This window comes from Salvelinus fontinalis, chromosome 26, assembly GCF_029448725.1.
Source record: "Salvelinus fontinalis isolate EN_2023a chromosome 26, ASM2944872v1, whole genome shotgun sequence".
NCBI classification, from domain to species: Eukaryota; Metazoa; Chordata; class Actinopteri; order Salmoniformes; family Salmonidae; genus Salvelinus; species Salvelinus fontinalis.
The window spans coordinates 37282267-37300947 of record NC_074690.1 but is presented as its reverse complement, the minus strand read 5'-3'; the positions used below and the strand labels follow the sequence as shown (position 1 = coordinate 37300947).

Genomic DNA, 18681 nt, shown 5'->3' with positions numbered 1-18681 from the left:
GACATATTTCTTTGATCTTTTATAGTTTTATGGTAGTTTCAAAGCATGACAAATAATAGAAATGACTGTTTATTCTCTGTCTCTCTCGCACACAAGAGCACACATGCGCACAAGAATCCAGAACACTAGTCATTTTTGTATCTTTTTCCAAGCTGTCATTTATTTTAAGACTTTACAGTATGTTTAAGTTTTCTTGTTTAAAAAAATAGAATACTGTTGTTGTTATATTTCTTTATCAGTAGAAAACATCCATGTGATTTACAGCACTTTTCAGTGCACAAGAAGAAAAAAGCTAACCGCCCTTTTCAAGTAAAGTTACAATAATTTAACTGAGTAGGCTGGTATGACCTATGACCTGCAGGAAAAGCCGGCTTGCACCCTTAGATTTTACAAGTTGGGAGAGGGGCGAACGTTTATTCCAGAGAAAATAAAACCCAAATAAAATACATCCAAACAACAAGTTTACAGATGACCTTAGACTTAAAATGCATCAACAGAGTTAACCCTTCTATTTGTTTGAAATATAAAATCAGAAGCATTAGGTGTTTTTAGGTTAAGTGCTAGTGAATATCCAATAATTCAGTTATGAAAATATTATTTTCTAAATCAATGTTTTATGTTTCCCTTTTCATATTGTACGGATGGCAAAGTTACAGGTGTGAATAAAAAAATTACTGGGACTGAGAAGTACTGTTTTTTATGAATTCAAAGCAAAAGGAGTTTAGGATAGCTTGGGAAATGGAACAATCTTTTTGCAAGATGCTCTGAGTGAGGTTGTTGAAAACATGAAGATGTCCATATGAGTTTACAGATTTAACCTAATGACTTATTTCAACTGAGGACAAGTAAGATTTGAGGAAGGTGATGATGTTGATTGGCCAGATTATGTTATATTGGCCAGATTTATACATTGATGACATCAACAATTTACTCATCATCATCATCATCATCATCATCATCATCATCATCATCATCATCGTCGTCGTCGTCGTCCTCATCGTCGTCGTCGTCATCATCATCATCATCATCGTCATCGTCGTCATCATCGTCGTCATCGTCATCATCGTCGTCATCATCGTCATCATCGTCATCATCATCTGGATCAATTTCATCGGACAGAACATCTTCGATCCATTCCTCAAGCTCATCTGCGCTTGGCAGGTCGTCATCATCGTCGATTTCCATCCATACACTGTCAGCCTATAGAGATACACAAAGTAATTTGGTGCCAAAAATAGACAATTGGATTTTTTTTAATGCTAGTGGAACCTCAAGGCTCCTTGTACATGACAATTTGGATCATAACAGGAACGTTACTCACATCTTCAACATCCACAACACCAATCTGGGGAGAGCCGAGGTCAATTCCAAAGATCTTCTCCCAGTATGGGACAAGCTAATGAGGGAGGATAATATTCCAGGAAGAAAGCAACAGCAATCAGAATCTCATATCTTTGGATAGATGGATCTTATTGTATTGATAAGTGGCCAGCCATGACCATGATCTTACCAGGGGGAAATCATCTGGGTCAATCCAGACAATGCTGAGGTTGGGATTATCATTGTGCTCCTCTGCTACTTCCTTCAGGATTTCCAGAAACTCAAAACCATCTGGGAAGTCAAAGGTCAAGGGTTAAATGCAAATTAAGCCTTATGAAACCCCTCTTGCTGAAAATGGTTCCTTCCTCCCCTACCCAGTCCTATTGACTCATTAGTTGCTCCTTTGGTTCTGTACCTGGGTCGTCCTCCTCTGCGAACGCAATGATGTGCTCGCCATTGATGTCGTCCTCCTAAGAAAAGTATGCAAAATGAGATGGGGAATATAGAATGCATCGAGCTGTCTGTTTAAACTACTAGCACACAGCTCGGACACCCATGCATACCCCACAAGACATGCCACCAGAGGTCTCTTCATAATCCCCAAGTCCAGAAAAAGACTATGGGAGGCGCACAGTACTGCATACAGCCATGACTACATAGCACTCTATTCCACATCAGATAACTGATGCAAGCAGTATAATCAGATTTAAAAATCAAGATTAAAAATATACCTTATGGAACAGCGGGAACTGTGAAGAGACAAACAGGAAGGTACAGACACACGCATACGCACACAAGCGCTAGAACACGCACTTTACACACACATACAGTACATGTAGATATGTAGTGGTGGAATAATGTTATATGATGTACTGTTTAATATGTAATGTAAGTGCCTTAATATGTTTGGACACAGGAAGAATTGCTGTTGTCTTGGCAGCAGCTAATGGGGATCCATTATAAATACATATAGACTACCCACTGGCCACAGATGGAAACAACACTGATTCAACCTGTTTGTGCCCAGTGAGTACCTACAAGTATATTTCCATCAGTATCTGCACATTTAGGCCACAGAAATACTTAGCTTGATATCAATTACAATTGGGGAGGTGTGCTTCCATTTTGTTTTGTAGGGTGATTTTTATGGGAATAGTTTGTATAGCTTACCCAGATCTCATACATGTTATCTGGTTCCATCTTCCTCATGGTTGGTCTGCAAAGAAATAGGACGCAAGATATTGTTTATTGTTCATTGAGGAAGTTTACACTTTTAAAATGTGGGATTCTACTGCTTAGCATATTTTCTGTGTTTTCCCTTTCTGTAATGTACATGATTTCCAGTGCTCTATTTGTGACACACAATTTGTGTATGGGTTGGTGGTCGCTAGACTTGTTGCTGAATGTTATGGATTATTCTCCTATCATTTGATAATGATTGACGCCAGAGCTACTGAAGGTACAAGGACCGAGGACACACTGTGATTCTGTAGCAGCTGGCAAAGTCACTGTCTTTTGTTTTGACTTCGTACAAACCTCTCGGGTTGATGTTTAGAGAACATTTAGTACTGTCTCCAAGAGGCCCGTTAGACATTATCTCTGGAGGTGTCTCTCAGTTGCAACTGTTGATTTTGATCACCTGAAAATTCCCTTTACACCTAGTTATAGGGCCTGGGGTTTTTACAGGTCAAATCACACAGCCAGGACAAAATGCTTGGCTCTCCTCATCATACACTATATATTCAAAATAAAGTGGACACCCCTTCAAATGAGTGGATTCGGCAATTTCAGCCACACCCGTTGCTGACAGGTGAATAAAATCGAGCAATCTCTGACGGACTAATCTGGGTTTGGTGGATGCCAGGAAAAAGCAACCTGCCCCAATGCATAGTTCCAACTGTAAAATTTGGTGGAGGAATAAGGATCTGGGGCTGTTTTTTATTGTTCGGGCTAGGCCCCTTAGTTGCAGTGAAGGGAAATCTTAATGATACAGCATACAATGACATTCTAGATGATTCTGTGCTTCCAACTTTGTGGCAACCGTTTGGGGAAGGCTCTTTCCTGTTTCAGAATGACAATGCCCCAATGCACAAAGCGAGGTACATACAGAAATGGTTTGTCGAGATCAGTGTGGAAGAACTTGACTGGCCTGCACAGGGCCCTGACCGCAACTCCTTCCAACACCTTTGGGATGTATCGGAAAGCCGACTACGAGCCAGGCCTAATCGACCAACATCAGTGCTCAACCTCACTAATGCTCTTGTGGCAGAATGGAAGCAAGTCCCTGCAGCAATGTTCCAACATCTAGTGGAAAGCCTTCCCAGAAGAGTGGAGGCTGTTATAGCATCAAGAGGGGGGACCAACTCCATATGAATGCCCATGATTCTGGAATGAGATGTTTGACGAGCAGGTGTCCACATACTTCTGGTCAAGTAGTGTATATTGTGCCATTCTGGCCACTGTGTTCATTAATCTCACCTGTCGTGATCCTCAATGTACGCAACAAGTTCCTCCTCTGTGTAGGGTTTTCCAGGGATGACTATGGGTTCATCTATGAAGGGCTCATAGAAGTCCACTTCATTCACCTTCAGGCCCAGATCTTTGGCAACCTGGAACACAGAGGATTGGTCAGAAAGAGCAATGGGCTACTTTTTGAGTAGAGTACAGCTCCGGTGTAATTTGTAGGATGTAGTTGTTAGTGGGTAGGTTGTTCACCTTGGGAGTGAATGTAGCAAAGAACTTGATGTGTGGATGGAACTCCTCAGCCGCGTCCACATAGGCCAAATAATCTGAAATGTTACAGGCATCTGTTAAGACCTTATTAAATATCTTAATAATTCCAATATTTACTTGACAAATACACTATAAATACATTGTTTTATCCATAAAATATTGTACACATGAGCAGACTTATACCATACAGTAAAAACATGTGCGAAATTATAATGTTAAAGGAATAGATTATAGATTCTTACGTTCAGACTTTTCACTCTTAAAGTAGCCCACCAGTTTGATGTCCTCCTCATTGTTGTGGAAACCTTTAACTTCCCCATCTTTCTCAATGATCTCAACTGGGTCTTCAAGAACCTAGAACAGAGTAAAAGAGAGATGCATGGTGGAGGGAGATAATGGTGAGGGGAAAGAGAAATAAACAGTACAGGATATGTCAGTAGTGGACAAATAGTCTGTTTCTACAAATTGCAGCTAGGTAAAAGAGGGCATAACTGGGTGACATTATTCTCACGTACATCAAAGATGAACTCCACAATTGTGTCTGCAGCAAGCTCCCCATCGTACTCAATGATCTCGTCCTCGGTGAAGATATAGATGCTGTCGACCTCCTCCAGTCCTGAGGAGAAAACAGAAGTTCTACTCAGGGGTTACATATACCCTTAAATCCACTAGAGGTCAGGCTTTCTTATGGGCTGCCTTAGCACAGTGACACAAGGGGTGCATCTCAATAGTTTTGTGTCTTAAATTCGTTGTTTCCTTTCCTTCATCATCACGGAGATGAAATAATTAAAAAGGTGATGTCTCAGTGGGTGACGGGCGTCAACCATATTGCTTTCCCTTATAGTATGTTTCCTGATCGGTGCAGATGAAGGAGGCAAGACGCAGAGAGGAATCCACTTATGACTATTGAGATGCATCCTGTGAGACAGGTCAGGTAGTTTTAGTTTATTAGGTAGTTTTGTCCATCTGGTCAGTGGTGACGCTTTGATGGATCATGTTGAAAGATGGTAACATTTCATCATAACTGACATCAGAACTTTAAATAATCAAACCAATCTTGAATTAAGGTAATAGTGTCCATTTCAGTGTGTATTTACCTAGTTTCTTAGCAACAATACTGCCCTTCTTTTCATCAACAAGGCAGAATCCAATTTCCTCATCGTCAAGGTCGTCAAGGACCTGAGCTGCAAGCTGTGAAATAAGATAATATGACATATAACTGAAGACATACAGTGGCACCCTTAAGCCTGAGCAGGAATATCTTCTGTGCCATGTATGGACAACTTATAAGGACTTATGGGGAGTTTGTTTTCCAGGTTTATTTATCAGTGTTCTGTAAGGACATAAACTTGATATATGCGTTCACTTCCACACCCTCAGTTTTGTGGGTTTGCTGGAGGGATAGGTGTTATACTCAGTTTACTGTGTACACACTAAAGTAAACAAAAATGTTGTTGTCTTCTCTTATGTCTTGTCTTATTTCACACATATTACCCTCCAGTTCCAACACCATAAAAGCCTGGGACTCAGAGCGCTGTCCGTGCACTTTCTAAATCTGTGTGAAACTTGACCGTTATGTCTGACAACCAGTTCAACCAATGATGTTGCCACATCTGTGGCATGCACACAGAGGGGGCGGGATAACAGTTCTGCAGACTGTGTTGGGGTAACTTGGTGTTTGGATAGCAACAGGTGCAACCCTGCTTTCACAGATCTCTCCTCACACTTCATAAAGGAGGTGCAGGCACCCAAACATACATACACACACACACACACACACACACACACACACACACACACACACACACACACACACACACACACACACACACACACACACACACACACACACACACACACACACACACACACACACACACACGCACACACACAGACTGGCGTGAAGGACCATTTATCAGTGCTTCTGTGCAGTTACTTTTATTGCATATCAAAGTTCCATAACCAGGGATGTTCCTGTCATGTTCCACAGCATGGCAATGATAATAGCTGGCCTGGCACTGACTGTATGCCTATAGATCCTAGCCAGTAACCGCAGGATGCAAGCAATAGTGTCTTTTTATGCAGTTTGATATTATGTACCTGTTTAGGGAATCTTTAGTTCTGAGTAAATAGAAAAGAGTGGCCCAAATATCAGAGCTGAATTATTATAAAGTGTTATAATAGTATAATAGCAGACTGTCCCAGGAAAGTTGATTTTCAGTATCTACACCATTTACTTCTCAGATTAATAGGTTTTACCCTGTAGACAAGTCCCATTGGGCACAAACTGGTTGAATCAACGTTATTCCTATGTCATTTCAACAACATAAACATATCTAATGACGTTGAATCAACGTGGAAAAGGCATCAACCTTTCACCCATCCTTTGACCTGAATCCAATGACATGGTTCGATTTTTGTTGTTGATTTCACATTAGTTGACCACTCAATCAAATATAAATCAAAACTAGACATTGAACTGACGTCTTTGCCCAGTGGGTTATCTGTCCATATTTGTCATGGGGAGGTGTATTCAAATGAAGAGGACCTAAGGGGGTCAGGGCCTAGATATGCCTGATAAACAGATTGAGGGCTAAACTCAGCTGAAGGCTTTTAGCCAAACAGATTACTACAGCTATATAAGGTTGCTGTTTGGGGCCATGAGTTGACAAGAGGACAGATTTCTTGCCTGACTGCAAGGGGAGAGTTCGCTTTATGACAAATCAGGGAAGGGATCTAAAAGAGCTGACATGCTCTCCTCTTCTATTCCCGTTGACTGACCTAGAGTACACTCTCTCTCTCAGCAATAGACCAAAACAGAGTGCACAGCACATTAGTTTCACATAATGTCATGACACTACTATCTAGCCTACTACACTATTCCCCATAGAGGGGAATCAGGGCAAAAGATCCCAGGCCCAGCTAACAATGTTCTATCTACCCTATACATATAAAAAAAGATACACAGCATACTAGTGATCAAACCAACAGCAATCCGAGTTGAATCTAGATGCTCCAGATTGAGTATATACTCTGTAAGAAGCAACACAGCAGTATACAGTGCATTTGGAAAATATTCAGACCCCTTGACATTTTCCACATTTTGTTACGTAAACAACCTTATTCTAAAATTGATTCAATTGTTTTTTCCCCTCATCAATCTACACACAATACCCCATAATGACAAAGAAAAAACAGGTTTAGAAATGTTTGCAAATGTATAAAATAAAATAAACTGAAATATCACATTCACATAAGTATGCAGACCCTTTACTCAGTACTTTGTTGGCAGCGATTACAGCTTCGAGTCTTCTTGGGTATGACGCTACAAGCTTGGCACACCTGTATTTGGGGAGTTTCTCCCATTCATCTGCAGATCTCCTCAAGCTCTGTCAGGTTGGATGGGGTGCGCCGCTGCACAGCTATTTTCAGGTTTCTCCAGAGATGTTCAATCGGGTTCAAGTCCGGGCTCTGGCTGGGCCACTCAAGGACATTCAGAGACTTGTCCCGAAGCAACTCCTGCGTTGTCTTGGCTGTGTGCTTAGTGTAGTTGTCCTGTTGGAAGGGGAACCTTTGCCACAGTTTGAGGTCATTAGCGCTCTGGAGCAGGTTTTCATCAAGGAGCTCTTTGTACTTTGCTCCGTGCATCTTTCTCTCAATCCTGAATAGTCTCCCAGTTCCTGCGGCTGAAAAACATCCCCACAGCATGATGCTGACACCACCATGCTTCACTGTAGGGATGGTGCCAGGTTTCCTCCAGACGTGACACTTGGCATTCAGGCCAAAGAGATCAATCTTGGTTACATCAGACCAGAGAATCTTGTTTCTCATGGTCTGAGAGTCCTTTAGGTACCTTTTGGCAAACTCAAAGTGGGCTGTCATGTGCCTTTTACTGAGGAGTGGCTTCCGTCTGGCCACTCTACCATAAAGGTCTGATTGGTGGAGTGCTGCCGAGATGGTTGTGCTTTTGGAAGGTTCTCCCATCTCTACAGAGGAACTCTGGAGCTCTGTCAGAGTGACCATCGGGTTCTTGGTCACCTCCCTGACCAAGGCCCTTCGCCCCTGAATGCTCAGTTTGGCCGGGTGGCCAGCTCTAGGAAGAGTCTTGGTGGTTCCAAACTTCTTGCATTTAAGAATGATGGAGGCCATTGTGTTCTTGAGGACCTTCAATGCTGCAGAAATTTTTTGGCACACTTCCCCAGATCTATGCCTCGACACAATCCGGTCTCGGGGCTCTATGGATAATTCCTTCGACCTCATGGCTTGGTTTTTGCTCTGACATGCACTGTCAACTGTGGGACCTTATAGAGAGAGATGTGTGCCTTTCCAAATCATGTCCAAGCAATTGAATTTACCACAGGTGGACTCCAATCAAGTTGTAGAAACATCTCAAGGATGATCAATGGAAACAGGATGCACCTGAGCTCAATTTTGAGTCTCATAGCAAAGGGTCTGAATACTTATGTAAAAACCTGTTTTCACTTTGTCAATTTGCGGTATTGTTTGTCAATTGATGTGGAAATTCAATGATTTACTCCATTTTAGAATAAGGCTGTAACGTAAGAAAATGTGCAAAAAGGGAAGGGGTCTGAATACTCAGAACGCACTGTAGGATGCACAAACAGCCACAACAGCAGCACTAGATAAATATAGACCCAAAGCCACACCGACCCAGGACTATTTTGGCAAGGTGCTGGTGACGCTCAAGTCTCTAGGATCTGCTGACAGTTACAGTAATGCAGCTGTCAGTCAGCCAGCCCAGTTAGCCGACACCGCAGTACTGGGGCCAAAACCTGCTGTACTGCCCCCAACCCTGGGCTAGGCCTCAATGTCTATAACATAAAGAGGAAACTGTGGGGGGGTGAACACGCATTCTCAGATGATGATTAACATATCATTAATCAAAACCCCCTGATGAGTAGACATATGTCTCACACGCACACGCACCTGCGTACATGCAAATACGCACGCAAATACACACACCCACACATGCACGTGTTCGTTTCCTGGAGTGTTTGTTTCCAACTGTGGCACCTTGTCATGGCACCAATTCCAAAAGGTGTTTTATATCTCCATCAGACTTTGCTCTATTTGTTGATTATTCCATCTCCTGTTGATTAAATGAGTCCAAGGAAAACAAAACCATACAACTCCTTAAGAGGCAACAGTCTCAAAATAGATTCTCCACCATCAGAGCTGTGTTGTGTTTCTCTTTCAGGGAGTTGTAGTCCAAAGTAGTCAAGTTGCAGTCCTATAAAGTTGGTCCATTTATTTAACTAGGCAGAGCTGGATTTGAGAGCTCATGACAAAAGAAACCGGCAGGCTCTACGGTAGGCCCTGTATATCAGAAGTCCTTGTCAGCGCTGAGAGATACACTTCTTTAAAAAATTTACTGATTGCTTTATCACCAGTCAATATTTTATTTATATTTTTTTATTTAACCTTTATTTAACTAGGCAAGTCAGTTAAGAACAAATTATTATTTACAATGGCGGCCTACCCCGGCCAAACTCTAACCCGGACGACGCTGGGCCAATTGTACACCGCCCTATGGGACTCTCAATCACAGCCGGGTGTGATACAGCCTGGAATCAAACCAGGGTCTGTCCAGGGTCTGTAGTGACACCTCTAGCATTGAGATGCAGTGCCTTAGACCGCTGCGCCACACGGGAGTCCCATAACAGCCTTTTCTTCTCAGTTTCACACCATCCAGGGGGCCTATGGGTCTCACTGCTGAATGAGATAATGTTTCATGCCTCCTAACATGGTTATTTGAAATAAAGGTTGACATTTACTGTGGTGACAAAAATAATTAACAATGCACACATGCACACATTCTTGACATCCATATTGCTCAGATTAAGATTACTCCAACTGAAATTTGACTTCTGCTTTTAACCCAACCCCTCTGAAAGTGGACAGAACATTAGGAACACCTTCCTAATGTTGAGTTTCACCCCCTTTTGCCCTCAGAACAGCCTCAATTTGTCATGGCGTGTACTCAACAAGGTGCCGAATGCATTCCACAGTAATGATGGCCCATGTTGACTCCAATGCTTCCCACAGTTGTGTCAAGTTGGCTGGATGTCCTTTGGGTGGTGGATCATTCTTGATACACACAGAAAACTGTTGAGTGTGAAAAACCCAGCAGCGTTGGTTCTTGACACACTCAAACCGGTGCGCCTGGCACCTACTACCATACCCCGTTCAAAGGCACTTAAATATTTTGGTTTGCCCATTCACCCTGTAAATGGCAAGCATATTACAATCAATGTTTCAATTGTCTAAAGGCTTAAAATTCCTTCTTTAACCGGTCTCCTCCCCTTCAACTACACTTGATTTCTTTCACCTGGATTCACCTGGTCAGTCTATGTCATGGAAAATGCCGGTGTTCCTAATGTTTTGTACACACAGTGTACATATACATACATACATACATACATACATACATACATACATACATACATACATACATACATACATACATACATAGACACTGTACATATACAGGTTTTGGAGAGGTGTGGGGGGGTTCCACACTGGGCTTCCAGGGAGCTGTTGTTGTGGGCAGTTAAGTGCCTTGCTCAAGGGCACTGCAGCAGGCAATGGCATCAAGGTTTTGATACCAGCAACCCTCTGGTTGCCAACTCACTTCGTGACAGATTTTTCCCGTCAGACCCGGGATTTGAAATGGCAACCCTTCAGTTGCTAGACTACACGCCGCCAACAGATGTGAGTGAATAAGGAATAGCTCCAAATATCTCACTGTACGTATAGACATTTTGGAGTTCTCTAACTGATTTACAATGGAGTGGTGAAGCCATAGAAATATAATTACTGATTGTATTTATTTGGGGGAAAGTCTATTTCTTTTTATGGAGGAACTGGACTCTGAAGCAGACCTACTGTGTAACTATCAGAGACTGTTGAAATGAGATGATGACATGGCAGGCCAGTTGTAAATCAAGGAGAGAAACAGGGCAGGTGTGATATATGTAGTGAGGGGCGTACTTCAAAGAACAGGGTCACATAAAGAGACACACACTTACACTCACTCACACACACATGCACACACACATGCACACACACATATCAACATAGAAATATGCCCATGTACACACATCTGGATCAACTCAACATGCCAATATGTACAGAATATTCAGTAATGTACATTTCTGATAGATGTTAGGAAGAAGGAGATTATTTTTTGATGGATTGTAAATCAGATCAGCTGATGACTTGAGGTCCTGCTACTTCTGTCCATGTCATGTTTGAGACATAGACAGTTTGACCATTCCTCAAAGACATGCCCATCCTTACCATTATCCCATTTAATCTAAGACCACAAAACCATGAGTCAGTCTTAAAACAATACATCTCAGGGACATATCCAGCAACCAAGAGATTCCTGGATCAGCAGGTGGGTCAATATGCTACCCCCTACATTTCCCATCAGGCAGTAGCGCTCAATTGAAAATGTATAGTATCAGCTGATTATTCATTCCTGTTGCTATTAGTCCATGGGCCAGAGGGCCACATGTAACAAATTTGTCCATATTTTGGTATGATAGCCATGTGTCGGAGGTAGCTAAATGTGGCTATCACTGCATTATGTGTTATGACCCCTATGCGGTTAGTTGGGCCAACAGGATTGAGGGTATGAAATGTCATTTTGTATTATCAGGGAACAATCTTCTCAATCCAAGGCAATTGACATGTTATTACCTTCATAAGGTATGAAACAATTGGAATGGTAATGACATATCTATGGGCCCACCTGGGGCGGGGGTGGGGTCAAATGTCATACATGTATTCCTTTTGGGGAATATCGAGCCAGAATGGACAGTATTGAGATTTGCTCTATTATCACATGGTACCCTAGATGATAACTACACCAAATTACACACAGAACAAGGAGAGCCATTGTTGTTGTGTTTTAGGTTTATAGAGCCATCATAGATTTTGTCAATGATTAGTCCCAGGAGCCTATTTTCAAGATGGCCGCCATTCATTTCAATGGAAAGGAACTGCATTTTGGGGTGGCAGGTAGCCTAGTGGTTGCTGAATCGAATCCCCGAACTGACAAGGTAAAAATCTGTTGCTCTGCCCCTGAACAAGGCAGTTAACCCACTGTTCCCCGGTAGGCCGTCATCGTAAAATAAGAGTTTGTTCTTAACTGACTTGCCTAGTTAATAAAAGGTAACATTTTGCATGGCCATAACTTAATGATTGATGTAATAAGACCAATAATGGCTTAAAATGTGTTACAATGAGGATGTCCCAAGTATGTCAGTTAAATGTATTTAGCAAATTATTACCAGAATAGTGGTAAAAACATGCCAAAAAACCTGTCAGAATTTAAAATACATTAGATTAAAACACTTAGAAAATGTTCTAGAAGCATTCACTGATGTCTAATAATTAAAACAATACACTATATGATTCTATAAATTGTGCTAACATCAAGGAATATGAGGTGAAACCTGCCCCGTACATTGCACCCTATATTAAATCCCATTGGAATGCATCACGTCCAGCAAAGACATACAGCTAAACCATTTTTGCAAAATGTGTACCAAACAATACATAAAGCTAGGAAAAGTCTAAACAATGATGCCTAGCTATTGCTAATTTAACCATAGGGTACACATTTTCCAATATGGCCGCCAACTAGCTCCATTGGTTTTAATTGGATTGGTCTGTCATTGCCACAATTCTTTCAATAATAGGTGGAATATGCCTAATGATAATAAAACATATATTATAGATATGCAGATAACACAACCAATTTAGCCAGGTTTGCTAAATATGTAATATTTGTAAAATATTAGCAAAGGTTTTCTCAAAATTTTCCAAAAACACTATTCATGAGACCGTTTTGGTCAGTATTTGGTTTCCTAATTTATCTATATTTTATTTTCAAACAAAAAAAATGTGTCTATATTACTCATAACAGGATCGTTCACTGGTTTGTAGTAATGATTATATATATAGGGTATGAAACACACATATACAGTACCAGTCAAAAGTTTGGACACACCTACTCATTCAAGGGTTTTTCTTTATTTTTACATTGTAGAATAATAGTGAAGGCACCAATACTATAAAATAACACACATGGAATCATGTAGTAACCAAAAGTGTTAAACAAATCAAAATATATTTTATGTTTGATATTCTTCAAAGTAGCCATCCATATGGACTTGGTCTTTTACCAAATAGAGCTATCTTCTGTTTACCATGCCTACCTTGTCACAAGACAACTAATTGGCTCAAAGAAGGAAAGAAATTCCACAAATTAACTTTTAACAAGGCACACCTATTAATTCAAATGCATTCCAGGTGACTACCTCATGTGGGAACTCCTTCAATACTTTTGGAAAAGCATTACAGGTGAAGCTGGTTGAGAGAATGCCAAGAGTGTGCAAAGCTGTCATCAAGGCAAAGGGTGGCTACTTTGAATAATAATAAAATGTAAAATGTAAAATAAAATGTAAAATATATTTTGATTTGTTTAACACTTTTTGGATACTACATGATTCCATGTGTTATTTCATAGTTGTCTTCACTATTATTCTACAATGTAGAAAATAGAAAAAATAAAGAACCCTTGAATGAGTAGGTGTGTCCAAACTTTTGACTGGTGCTGTATATAATTAAATATAGAATCTATGTCTTGAAACCTGTCATGTACACTGTATTCCGACATAACATTCTAACAAACTGCCTGATGAGGGCATCAACTTACATAGCTGGTGAAGTATTAAAGCCTTAGGTTTACAGCCTTTTATAGATGGTGTCTTGTTACACTATTTATGTAAAACATGTATATTGTAGTATAGGGTCTACTGAAATATGCATTATTAGTGGCTGCTGAGGGTTGTCGAGGGTATCAGCAATGGCCCAATTGCTAAAAAAGCTGGATTTTCTAATAATTTCAATTAAATTAGTCAACCAGCCACTGAACTAATGGCTCTAAAGTGATTAGCTAACATAAAGTAAGCTCCAAAAAGTATTATTTTGTGCCCAATAAAAATGAATGGTAAATAAAATATTGTGTCATTTTGGAATCACTTTAATTGTAAATAAGAATAGAATGTGTTTGTAAACACTTCTACATTAATGTGGATGCTAACCTGATTACGGATAATCTTAAATCAATTGTGAATAATGATGAGTGAGAAAGTGCACAAATACAGATGCACAAATATCATACATTATTTACCATTCATTTCTCTTGGGCACAAGATAATCTGAAACACAACTAAAACAAACAGCAAATGCACCCTACAAAGGTGTAGAGTCACAAGCTTCATTTAGTGATTGTGTGTTATGAATATGGGACCAAATACTTAATTTTTTACTACTTTAAAACATATATAAGGGAATTTGTCCCAATACTTTTGGTCCGCTAAAATGTGGGGACTACTTACAGAAAGTTTGATTCCCGTGACATGGATGAAAATACCCTCAAAATAAAGCTGAGTCTGCACTTCAACCCCATAGTCATTGTGTCATTTCAAATCTAACCTGAAGGTCAGAGAGCATAATTTTAAAATCTTGATGGTCAGGGACAGAAGAGATTAGAGATGATTGTGTTTACCTAAATATTTGTGTTAACTTGCTGGGACAACTCAACAAATGACAGTGCACACCTTTTATTTTAGCTGAGTACTGCTGAGTACTATTACAGGTGGCAACTATAAAACCAATACGCTACCAGATTTTGATCTGTCGGGCTTTGTAACATTGTTTCAATGATGTGCCAGTCTAGGTAAATCATTAGATCTGGTAGCAAAAATCTACCAAATTCCATGGTTTTTAAGATGAGATCCACCCAATAGAATGTCATTGGTGTTTGACACAGTCGTTTTCAATAAGCATGTGAACATTCCTTTATCAGCAACAATATATATATATATATGTGTGTGTGACAAACGAAAAAATATACTATTTTGGAGTGGCTATCATGTATATATTTGATCAGGGGCTTGTGAGGAACAATTTAATACCATCAAACATTTGCCACCCCAGAGTGGACGAATGTTTCTGCAGGCCCATGGACTATATCTCATCTGCCTCTACCCATCTACCTTGATGACCAATTCAGCCTCTAAAAAGCCTTTAAAATGTAATAAACTTTGTCCAAATCAATGTAATAGTCTGACCCTTGCAACTGTTGCTTCTGATCTCTTGCCTTGAACATCTTAATTTCAATCATCATCATCTTTGCTGTGAAAATTGTCGCAAAGGTCACATTTGAGTTGTTATGCCCTTAACAATAACACTAGTTACCTGTCAATGGTGTCTGTATCCACCTAGCCCTTATTACACACTTCTTTCACAGTCCATAATGCTTCAACGCATTGATCAATTATAGCAGAGATGGTGCATCCCTACCCAGGCACTGTGTCCCACTTCTACCTCCCAGTTACCCCTTCCCTTCCCTCTCCTCACCATCCCCTACCCAGTTGCTCGAGTCCTCCCAAATGCCTGACCCAGTCTTCCCAGCCCTCTGACCAAGTCTTCCCAGTCCCCTGACCCTGTTTTCCCAGTCCCCTGACCAAGTCCTCCCAGTCCCCTGACCAAGTCCTCCCAGCCCTCTGACCCAGTCCTCCAAGCCCCCTCACCAAGTCCTCCCAGCCCCCTGATCCAGTCCTCCCAGTCCCCTGACCAAGTCCTCCCAGCCCCCTGACCAAGTTCTTCCAGCCCCCTGACCAAGTCCTTCCAGCCCTCTGACCAAGTCCTCCCAGCCCTCTGACCCAGTCCTCCCAGCCCCCTGATCCAGTCCTCCCAGTCCCCTGAACAGGTTCTTCCAGTCCCCTGACCCACCTCTAGGGCCAGTTCCTCGATCTCAAACTGTTTCTGGGAAACGGTGTCTGTTCCAGGATGCTCATGGTAGTACAGAACCATCACATCATACTTCTTCATCACAGACTTGTAGTTCTTGGCAGTCAGCTCGATGACCCGGTCCGTGCCATCGTACTCAGGGAAGTCCAAACCCTCCTCACCCCATGACGGTCCCCCGCAAGACAGAAGGACTGCCACAACCACCCAGCTCCAATTCATGTTTCTTTACTTATTTGGGAATTAATATAGTTTCAATGAGTTAAAAAAAAGAATAAATAAATAATTTGATAAAAACGAGGAAGGACTTCCGATCCCCACCACCCAGAACAGAGCAAGACCAACTCCTGAGCCCCCTTATTAAAAACCTCTCACATGGGGAGCTGGAAACAGGGCAGAGTGAGCGAGAGGGGGTGGGCTTAATTCTGGATGTAGGTGTGTGTGTGTGTGTGTGTGTGTGTGTGTGTGTGTGTGTGTGTGTGTGTGTGTGTGTGTGTGTGTGTAATAAGGTGGGAGGGGATTAGAGCGGCTGTTGAGGTGACAGGGCTGACGAGAGTAAGGGACCGATCCTGTATGCGTGCATGAGTGTGTGTGTGCGTGCGTGTGCCTGCATCTGCGTGTTTGTGTGGCAGGTTAAAAGTAGGTGGCATAAAAGAGGAGGACCAGACTCCCCCCCCCCCCCCCCCCCCACCTCTTCTTCAGTAAAGAAGAGGATTGTGAAAGATGGAGAGTTTGAAAAAGAAAGAAGTGATTGAATGACAGTCCACTACCTAGAGGAAGACAAATGAAGAGAGACTAGGAATGATGGGCAGGGGGATGGTCAGAGATAGTCCTGGAGATCAGAGACACTTTTCCCATATTTAGTTAAGATGGGCTCCGATCCTGGCTAAAAATAATAGATGTAGGACGATGAGGGTCATGTTGGCAGGGGTGCTGGTGTCCAGTTTGCTTCTCTTGGCACTGGCCCGGCACTACAATGTGGCACTAGGATACACAGGGACAGGGGTGAGGTAAGGGTGACGGTTTGGTGTCACTAGACATAAAGTACATAGGTCACTTAGCCTGCCCTGGGGGCTATTAGTCTTGACTCAGTGATAACCAACAGATAGTTTTACTATGGTAAAAGCATTTTTATTTGTCTGTGCTCTGTGAATTTGTCGACTTGCAAGTGTCTGTGTGTGTGTGTGTGTGTGTTGCCTGTGAGATAAGTTTACAAATTGAAAGGGGAGAGGTGAGTTATAAATAAAAGTCTGCTACATGATCTCATACTAACTCCCCCCTCCCTACGTATTCAGTGGCAAGCAGTGCTAATTCCTATTTAGTCACCTCCGGCTCTTGTGGAGAGGAATATGAGGGGGAACGGAATGTAGAGATGGGGAATGTGTACTGTAAGGGGACAGGACGACAAGAAGAGTGTTGACTGGGATGCCAAGCATATCTGGTTGACTGTAGAAAATGAAGGCCGTTTGCTTAACCCATGGCCTGTTACGCTTCATTTGTCTCTGTGTTACTGTATCTGAGCGAAATAAAGGGAAAGGAGAATTTTCTTTTTTGGGGGAGGGGGTCCTTTTAAAACTCACACAAAATTGCTTTTGTAAGTATTGTGTATTTCAAGCAACTGTTTAACCTAATGTGTCCTCATTGGTGTAAGTTGTAGAGGAGAAAAACACAGCATTTCAGCAGCTACATGGTCATTCTGTGATAGATGTAAACTCATGCTACTGAAATGCATTGCCCACGTCTACGCAACAGCAGCCTCTAGTGGCATGATATGACATGGCAGAAAATATGTGCAGTAATTTGGAGCCAAGCACAGTCTCCCATAGTCTGGCAGACACCAAACTCGAAGTCTTCCTGATTTGATGTTGTAGGCACAAAGCGTTGATAATGAACGGGGCTGTGCTTTTTTTTTTACTGATTGGTTCTCCTCTGTGTCTTTCTCTCTCAAACACCCAAACGGACAAGCACACTCTGAGCTCCTCACGCTTTCAATACAACTGTTGTTTTTTCAAATCCAAACAACGAGAGTTCACAACCCCCCTGAAAAAAAATTACGTTTGAGATAACCAATCAAAGTTGAGTAAATGGGGGCCTCCCGGGTGGCGCAGTGGTCTAGGGCACTGCATCGCAGTGCTAACTGCGCCACCAGAGTCTCTGGGTTCGCGCCCAGGCTCTGTCGCAGCCGGCCGCGACCGGGAGGTCCGTGGGGCGACGCACAATTGGGCTAGCGTCGTCCGGGTTAGGGTGGGTTTGGCCGGTAGGGATATCCTTGTCTCATCGCGCTCCAGCGACTCCTGTGGCGGGCCGGGCGCAGTGCGCGCTAACCAAGGGGGACAGGTACACGGTGTTTCCTCCGACACATTGGTGCGGCTGGCTTCCGGGTTGGAGGCGCGCTGTGTTAAAGAAGCAGTGCGGCTAGGTTGGGTTGTGCTTCGGAGGACGCATGGCTTTCGACCTTCGTCTCTCCCGAGCCCGTACGGGAGTTGTAGCGATGAGACAAGATAGTAATTACTAGCGATTGGATACCACGAAAAATTGGGGAGAAAAGGGGCTAAAATTAAAAAAAATAAAAAATAAATAAAAATAAAAATAAAAAATAAAAATAAAAAATAAAAAAAATAAAAAAAATAAAAAAAAGTTGAGTAAATGTTTACGCGAATATTGCACCAACAGTTTTTATTTTATTTTTTATTAACAAATATCAACTAACAAAAGAGGAATAGTTAGACGCAAACAAGCATACAAACAAACTATTTACATTGTCAGGAATCCTAAACAAAC

The 18681-nt window shown here is 41.8% G+C and overlaps 1 protein-coding gene across 1 annotated transcript; it reads right to left on the bottom strand.

The window, feature by feature from the left end:
- Positions 1 to 56: 56 nt before the first annotated feature.
- Positions 57 to 16276, bottom strand: LOC129824248 (calsequestrin-1-like). The gene is made up of 11 exons (XM_055883739.1): positions 15886 to 16276; positions 5151 to 5244; positions 4569 to 4669; positions 4296 to 4407; positions 4036 to 4109; positions 3799 to 3929; positions 2491 to 2536; positions 1736 to 1790; positions 1511 to 1611; positions 1322 to 1396; positions 57 to 1200 (listed from the first exon to the last, which is right to left on the bottom strand). The coding sequence occupies exons 1-11, from the start codon at positions 16120 to 16122 to the stop codon at positions 928 to 930; spliced, it is 1299 nt and encodes a 432-aa protein (XP_055739714.1). The 5' UTR covers positions 16123 to 16276; the 3' UTR covers positions 57 to 927.
- Between the last annotated feature and the right edge of the window lie 2405 nt (positions 16277 to 18681).

Coding starts and splice junctions, on each gene's coding strand:
- LOC129824248 (XM_055883739.1), bottom strand. CDS start 16,122: ATGAATTGGAGCTGGGTGGTTGTGGCAGTCCTTCTGTCTTGCGGGGGA. Junction 1,791..2,490: donor ATAACATGTATGAGATCTGG/GTAAGCTATACA, acceptor TACTTTTCTTAG/GAGGACGACATCAATGGCGA. Junction 1,397..1,510: donor ACCCAGATGATTTCCCCCTG/GTAAGATCATGG, acceptor CTCCCTCATTAG/CTTGTCCCATACTGGGAGAA.